At 39.1% G+C, this 8841-nt stretch overlaps 1 protein-coding gene across 1 annotated transcript; it reads left to right on the top strand.

The window, feature by feature from the left end:
• The first annotated feature begins 610 nt into the window (after positions 1–610).
• Positions 611–2071, top strand: KCNF1 (potassium voltage-gated channel modifier subfamily F member 1). The gene has a single exon (XM_089491925.1). It carries the CDS (start codon positions 611–613, stop codon positions 2069–2071), a length of 1461 nt encoding a protein of 486 aa, XP_089348051.1.
• Positions 2072–8841: the final 6770 nt, after the last annotated feature.

The raw sequence follows: 8841 nt of genomic DNA, 5'->3' as shown, positions 1-8841 counted from the left end.
AAAGGTCCCTGACGTCAGCCTGGGATTCCTGTTATGCTGGGAAAACAAGAGCAAGTTTCCAGAGAGTGCACTTTCAGCCTCTGCCAGGTGCAGGTTCTCTCTCTCCAAACCTCACACACCATCCATGGAGCTGAAGTGAAGAGACCTTTTGGTGAAGGAGAGGGTTTAAAGGGACCACCTTGCTGATTGTGTTTAACGCTCTGAGATCTGCCTGCATCAGTCACTGCCAGAGGAGACATGTCACAGATGGGAACGTGAACAGCCACAGTAAGAGCCATCGATGCACTGGTGGGAGACCTTAGACCCTACAGAAGAAGGACCAGAGGACCCATCTGCATCGTGAGTCCTAGATCTCTCTTAACCTGTTCCCCATCTCTGTAAATTGCAACATTTCAACAATAAAACGCAGGGTTCTTTTAGCTCTGCTGAGCTGTAGTTCTAACGCAGGTCTGCACAGGCATCAGTGGATTGAGATATGTCTCATAACATCTTCTCCTGTGGACATCATTGATCTAAATGCAACCCTCTTTATGCTTTATTTTAATTAACCCTGATAGAAAAATAAAATAGAAAGTTTTGGAATCTTTAGAAGCGACTCTTTAAGTCCAAGATGATCGGGAGCTCAAGCTTTAAGGATCTGAATGGATCTGAATCCAGTGATGACTCCGAGGTAGAAATTATAGTGAATGTTGGGGGGGTAAGGCAAGTTCTCTATGGAGATATACTGAATACATACCCCGAAACCAGACTGGCAGAGTTGGTCAATTGCTTATCTGGAGGCTATGATGCCATCTTCTCCTTGTGTGATGACTATGACCCAGGGAAGAGGGAATTCTACTTTGATAGGGACCCTGATGCTTTTAAATGTATCATAGAAGTATATTACTATGGAGAGGTCCATATGAAAAAGGGAATATGCCCCATATGTTTTAAGAATGAAATGGAGTTTTGGAGAGTGGACCTGGGATTTTTGGATGACTGCTGCAAAAGCCACCTTAGCGAGAAGAAAGAAGAACTAGAGGAGATAGCAAGGAGAGTTCAGCTGATATTGGATGATCTGGGATGTGACACATCAGAGAGCAGGTGGAAAAGGTTTCAGAAATATGTCTGGAAGTTCATGGAGAAGCCTGAATCCTCTTTTCCAGCCCGAGTTACAGCTGTCTTATCCTTCTTTTTCATCCTGATCTCCTCAGTGGTGATGTGTGTGGGGACCATACCTGAGCTACAGGTGGAAGACGCAGAGGGGAACCACGTGGAACACCCAACATTGGACAACATTGAGACTGCCTGCATAGGTTGGTTCACCTTGGAATATCTGCTCAGGCTTATGTCATCCCCCAATAAATTACATTTTGCCCTCTCCTTTATGAACATCATTGATGTGCTGGCTATACTCCCCTTTTATGTGAGCCTCATTTTAACTCACTTGGGTGCAAGAATGATGGAGCTAACTAACGTCCAGCAAGCTGTCCAGGCTCTCAGGATCATGAGAATTGCAAGAATTTTCAAGCTAGCCCGACACTCTTCTGGACTCCAAACATTAACCTACGCCCTCAAGAGCAGTTTTAAGGAGCTTGGACTACTCCTGATGTACCTTGCTGTGGGTATATTTGTCTTCTCAGCCTTGGGATACACCATGGAGCAGAGTCACCCAGACACTTTGTTTAAAAGCATCCCTCAGTCTTTCTGGTGGGCAATTATCACTATGACCACAGTTGGTTATGGGGATATTTACCCCAAAACCACATTGGGAAAACTCAATGCTGCCACCAGCTTCCTTTGTGGAGTGATAGCTATTGCCCTACCAATTCACCCCATCATCAACAACTTTGTCAAGTACTACAACAAGCAGAGAGTTTTGGAAACTGCCACCAAACATGAACTTGATTTGATGGAGCTTCACTCGGGAGGAGGTATACTTGGGTGTTCCAGAGTTGACTCTGGAAGTTCTGATCAGGATGGGAGAGGACTCTCTGGCTATAAGCGCCTCAGACTGTCACACAGTGATACATTCATCCCAGGTTTATCAAAGGAGAAACAGCACAGGACAAGGCTTCAAAGCTGCAAATAATAACTGCTGTGAGTCCAAGATATTCTGAACAGCGGATGGGCCTCTGATTGTAATAGTGAGGCTTCTACCGTCTAATCTGATATACTGTAACAGCCACTAAAACAAATACAGAACTGTAACTATGTAATTGGCAAACCTTTGTCTGTGAGCCAATGATATGGTATGTAAGATATCTATATGTCTATATTAAATGTGGAAGGTTGTAACATGTTCTTTTTCGAAGTCACACAGAAGCAGTAATGGTTTTTCCTTTATAAGAAAAAATACTAACACTGATCTTTTCCATTACAGGGATTTTATCTTATAAATCAATACTGTAATATTAGGCAAATTGTAATATCAACTTGTTGCAATATTTGATTACATATAAACCATCCATTTACTTTTTTTGTTAAATTATCACCCAGTGTGGTTCCATTCCTGCTCTAAGCACAAGGTTATTTGAATTACTCATTTACAATGCAGTTAACATATCCATTCACAGTACAACAGGGTATTATATAATATTATATAATAATATAATAAAAGACAGAAACTTAGAAGCACCTGTTTGTGAGAGGAGCTGCAAGGTTCCAGACCAAGCAGTAACATATTAAAGGCAGATCAATGCAGCCCACATTATCAGCAGCTGTAAATTGTCATGGTGCCTTTTTAATTTCTCAAAGTGACACATATCAATTAGTATAAGTGGTTATATCATCTGGCACCTGAATGCTAATGCTAAACACTAGAAATAAATGGGCCATTAGAAGAATGCATAGCATACATCTCTGTTATATATATATATATATATATATATATATATATATATACATATATATATAGATATATATATATATATATATATATATATACAGTACATATTTATATATACACACACATACATATATATATATATACGTACATTCACAAACACACACATATATATATATACCGTATATATATATATATATATACACACACACACACACACAAACATACATATATACACACATATATATCAATTATGTGGCAAAATGCAAAATATAAAACCATTCTATGGTAACCAGACAGTGAACTTGCAGGTTGCTCTAAAATGAGCATACACGTAACTGTAGACCTTTCACTTCCACTCAAGCACCATAATATGGCTTTTTAAAGGATGGCGGATAAGTGGAGCAGCCTCCCAGCAGATGTGGTACAGGCTAATAGAGTGAGGAAAGTAAAACTTTAATAGGATAGGCACATGGCTATCATGACTCTAAGATGAGGCCAAGGACTGATGAAAGTTTGAGACGCCACATCAGGGATCAATGGCTCTCATCTGCCATCAGATTCTATATTTCTATAGTTACAAACCGCATTCCCAATTGAAAGCTTCAAAAGTGGTCACCAGTCCTAACCAATGATAATATACCAAAAGTACCAAAGCATTGGTTGCTATGGTGATAAGATTTGTATAACTTTGCACAACTTTGCTCTTTAAGATAACCATATATTATTTTTACTAATATATAATACAGCCTGTTTAATACACACAGGGTGTCAGACTAGTAAAAATGTGGGTTTGGTCATTTTGGAATCTTTATTGGATTATACTGTTTTGTGTTATTCTATTTCACCTTATTGTACATATGAATAAAGGCTGAATTATATACTAATGGCATAGTCAGTAGGGGAGTATGTAATTTATTACCAGTGAGTACATTTCAAACATTGGGTGAGCTGCCATTACCCAAGATAAAATCTAATGCGGATTTTAGTCCAATTTTCACTCAATGCCTCTATTACCTATATTACAAAAAATAAGTATAACTTTTTCATGTGAATCTAGCCCACTGAGAATATAGATATATATAAAATAAAGTTTTATAAAGATATCATGGGTAACAACAGAAAACAGTAATTACCACTTTTTTTAGAAAACAATTTTCTCAGCTGCATTGTGGGCACTTGTAGCTGTGCCTGCCCTTGGTGGTCTTAAAGCCCTGCCATCTAAATAAAGATGATATTTGGTTCATTAATAGAAATAGCATTAAATAACTGGAGGGCCACACTGTAAGATATGTGTATATACAGGATTTATGGGATGAAGGTTTTGTTTTCTGTAACTTTGCAAAATGTATTTATTTCTGATAACCATGCATTTGTGTTTCTGCTTTCATAGAATGCATTCTATTCAATTTATTTTATTACTTACAAAAATAAAAACAAAATAATGATTATATTTGGGGAGAAGCAATCTTCATCTAGAAAATAACCATGTGGTATAAAATGCATCAAAGTTCAAACATTTTTAATCAGTGTTTGTGCTGGAAATGGGGCCAGATCTTCTGGTTTTGGATATTTTCTCAGGATAGTTATGTGGTATCCGGACATTAAAACAGGGTCAGAATATGTGGTGAGTTCTTTTTTTGTTTACAATCTAAAACACTGTACTAATTCTAATTAAAAAAATCATTATATGAGCAAATTTTAGTTTTATATGAGAATATGTCAAGTTATTTGACAATATTACAGAGAATTAAACCTAGATTTTATGATGAGATAAACTGACAAATATATACAAATACATGCTAGATACTGGTTACATTCTAGCCATATGTCTGCATAGTGATAACTGTATATAGGAGAGCTGGTTGTTCTCCTGTAATGCTCAATGTATAGAAACAGACAGTTCTGGGTATATAGATGCATAGAAAGTGATGATAGAAAAGAAGCATTTGGCCCTCCTAGTCTGCATAGAATCACCTTTTACGTATCAATTGTTTAAGATGAACATCCAGCGTTTTCATGCTACCTGTACTACTTATACTGGATGTCCATTCCATGTATCTACTACCCGTTTTCTAATTGAATCATTTCTATTGTTACCTGCCAGTGCTCCAGCTCTAACTTTAAAATATGCCATCTATTTCTGATACTCGTCATATTAAATCTGCCTCCCTCTTGGACTTCAATGACTTTTCATAGTTGAATGTTTTTATCATATGTTCTAGAATGATTTCACTGTTTATCTCAAAGGGTGCTTGGATTGACCTGATCTACCCTACCTGGGGTAGGTAGGGCTTATTATTCAATTAAACTATTATTTTTTTAAATTATATTTAAGAGCCCCTCCATTCCACAAGACAGGGCCAGAGGGAAGGAAGTGGGTTCAATGTCATTCTGAATTCATTTTGGGGTACTTTAACCACCAACCCAGTAGCTAGGGGGGAAAAGATGCCCCTAAGGGTTTTTTTTTTAAAAGGAAACATTGCATTGGGCACAGTATAGGGGGTAAGGCATGGGATGGAGGCAGTGAGCAGAGGATGGAGGTGAGGGCGGGGGGGGGTAGTTAGGACCTTCCCCCCCAGGTTTAATTTTGTACCCACCATCCAGCCGCACACAAGGGGTGGGAAGAGGAAGACATTCATCACCCTCTCCTTCATTAACAGACCCCTGTTTATTAATTCCTAATGATATATTCATAGATTTATTTAAATCTGTTGGGGAAGAGTGCGTGTCACCTTGTATCCTCCAGCCATTCACGGGTTAACGAATAAGTTGCTTGATTTTTTTCCAGTTGAAATACATTTTTTCGCCCCGAAATCCCGTACACAAGCACATTCTTAATAATCATTTTATTTTTGGCATGCTCTTGTATGCAATAAAGAGTCCTGAGCGAAAATCGTTGTAACAGGTAAGAGAAATCTCGTCATACCACTGATGTTTTTGGTCTGTTTGTAAAAGATAAGTACTGGCTTAAGACGAATCACTAGGAAAGAACTAGATCTTACTGTACTGGAAGAAGGTTTTAGTACGCTGAGGTGGTAGTAGATAAGTGGAACAGCTTCCCAGCAAAAGTAGTAGAAGCTAACACAGTGAGGGAAGTTAAACGTGCATCAGACAGCCATAAAGCTATCCAGAATCCAAGACGAGACCAACGACTGATTAAGGTCTCTACATCAGGGATAACAGGCAGACCAGAGGGGCCGAATGGTCGTGCGATGCCTCTAGGACTCCGGCTCCCAGCACTTCTAGTCACCCCGTAATCCTTTTCACTGTAGTGACCCTTGTGCAAGACAATTGGCTTTTCACATTGACTTACGTCTCAGCCTGTTGCCCTTTACAGCTTTTATCTCCAATCCCCCCATTTCTAACACCGATTCGGGCAGGAAAAGTACGGGCAGACGAGACGGTCCTCATCTGCTGTCGAACTCAATGTCTCAAAATGGGAATCTCGCTGAAGAAACCGCCGTTCAAATGAATTAGCACTAGAGAGCCAATCTTATCGAGTCTGCCCATATGTTCTAATGAATTCGTTATTTAAGCTACTTTGGTAACTACGCATATTTTTCCTCTGCAGCACCCTCCAGCCTGCCGCAGTCAGTTTGATACTGTGATAGAAATATTTCTAATATACTCACAAGAATATGAGAAAAAAGTTGTATTTCAAAGGAAGAGAAATGTTAAAGAGTTTTATTACAAGGTGGTAGATCAATGGAACAGCCTCCCATCAGAGGTGGCTTACTTTAAATGATCCCATTGTACAGCTCTGCGGAATATGATGGCGCTATATAACTAACAATAGTAATTTAAATGCCATACAATATATTTGCCATTGTTAATTTCAATAACATCCTCACCAAACTACTTATTTTATCTTTTATCATCTTTAATATATAAGTAATACAAAAAATACATCACCAAAGGAATGATTGGCACCTTTTGGCTCAGGGGGCAAATATAACCAAGTGGCCCCTCCGTCCTCTCCTCCCCATCAAAACACACACTTACTGGTAATTCCGGACTGATAAGGCCCCACAGATAAGTTGCCCGAATATAGATCTGTTTTTTTGATATTAAAGGCAGAGTGATTTAACACCTGTTTAGATTTGTCATCCAAGTCACAAAATGAAAAGTATGCCGTTTTCAATAAACTCTGCATAAAATAGTTAATTTGCATTTAATTTTAATGGTTCAAAGAATGTCAGGCAAAATGGTCGGCCCTCGTACACGTTCACTTCATCAAATCTGGCACTCTTCGAAAAAAGTTTGGACATGCCTGGGTTACGTAATCATATGATAAGTTTTATTAGCTTCTGATTTTTTATGGAAATGCTCTCACGTGCACATATTTACTCCTTCTAGACAAAACTCACCTACTACATAAGGAAAGTCCTTGCAGGCTTCCACAAGGACTCTCGAGAGGACCAACGTGTGAAGGTACGTGAGAAGTTTGAGCTGGAGTTAGCTTCGGGTCCGACTTGAATCTACATGAAAGCAAACACACAAACCAAGTCTATAAGAATCATTTATGGTTTGGAGACCACCTTGAAGGTCCTCCGATATTCCAACACCACAGTTTGAGAATCACTACTAAGCTTTGTGTCAATAGCTTCTATTTCTTTTCTCCCGAAGCATCTATTGTTACAGGTCTACAATGTTCTTTGTATTTTGGGCTGCTCCCTATGGCATTCCACACATGCTAGAGGATGTTCTAAAATAATCAGGGGGTTTAAGGGATAACCCCTCTTATGAGCCGTAGAAACAGTTTCCATTTACTCGCTGATCATAAACCCATGTTCTAATTTCAGAAAAATCTCATGTTCGCTGGCTAACATACCAATCGCACGAAGGGAGAGATACATTTCCAAAATGACCTTCTCCGATTAGGTTTGCAGTGGAGATCTAGAAATATTGTTTTATGACACTGGTTGTCGAGAATATCGTAAGTCAAGGATCTTCTTAGGGGCTTTGTTTAGGGGATCATGGGGGCAGCTGTTTCCTGGGTGTTTGGTTTGACCAAGATCTGGGTGTTTGATGGTGACCAAGATCTGCCTTCTTCTTTCACCGGTTCCTAGCCCAAGCATTAGCGAAGGGGAGGAAAATGTTATACGGAGAGAAGCAATCTCCATCTGCCATCACAAGATAAACACATGAAAGGTGGAAAGGAGGAAAAGCAATTGGGAATTAAGGAAGAGTAACGTCACGTTGATATTCAGATAAGGTTTGTTTGTGTGCGTAGGCAGAACCGAGACAAAGGCTTTGTTGGATTATAACTAGACTTGCGCATTCGTCTTCGGGCGAACATGTAAACGAGCACGAAGAGGCCGTTTTTTTGTTCGTGCCGAAGAGAATACAGTGCCGGCAAAACGTAGGAGAAGACGAAGACTCACAACCACGAAACCGCCAAAATTTCAAACAGGAGTGAGCTGATCCTCGCCTGTCCAATCAGCTCACCCTTGTGACGTCACGCTAAGGGTCTCGTCCAATGCCTGTGCTGCTGTTTTTTGAATTCTGAAACTGCCTTTATAAGACCAGAGCTTGCCTGAGAGATCCATTCATTTTTCGCTGTGACTGCTTTGGCAACACTGCTGTGCTGCATCCGAGCGTTACAGAGAGAGATTGTTCTGTTCTGTGTGAGACTGGTAAGCCTTAGCCTGCCATTTCTCACAGTGTACTCTTCCTCACTTCAGTTCTACTGAATTAATATTTAATAATAATTTGATTAATGTAATATTTTTTTTATTTAATTTGTCATCAACTGTGTAGTGCTGTTGAGTTGACAGTGCACTCAGTGCCTCACTGGCACTGGGGTGCCCTTGCCCTGGGCTGGCACTAGTGCCTACTGCCTGTCCTGCTTAAATAAATTAAATAATAGAATTTATAAATAATTTAATAGAATATATTATTAATAATTGAATACATATAAAATTATATATATATTTGTCAGTTATATATACTATAGTTAGTATAGTATTAGTAATAGTATACTAGTGTAGAGTGTACTGTAGACATTCAAGACA

This window comes from Sceloporus occidentalis, unplaced genomic scaffold, assembly GCF_023333645.1.
Source record: "Sceloporus occidentalis isolate IW3139 unplaced genomic scaffold, rSceOcc1.0.p SCAF_52, whole genome shotgun sequence".
In the NCBI taxonomy this organism is placed as follows: domain Eukaryota; kingdom Metazoa; phylum Chordata; class Lepidosauria; order Squamata; family Phrynosomatidae; genus Sceloporus; species Sceloporus occidentalis.
Note: the sequence above shows the minus strand (reverse complement) of the source record. Positions and strands in the feature narration are given on the sequence as shown.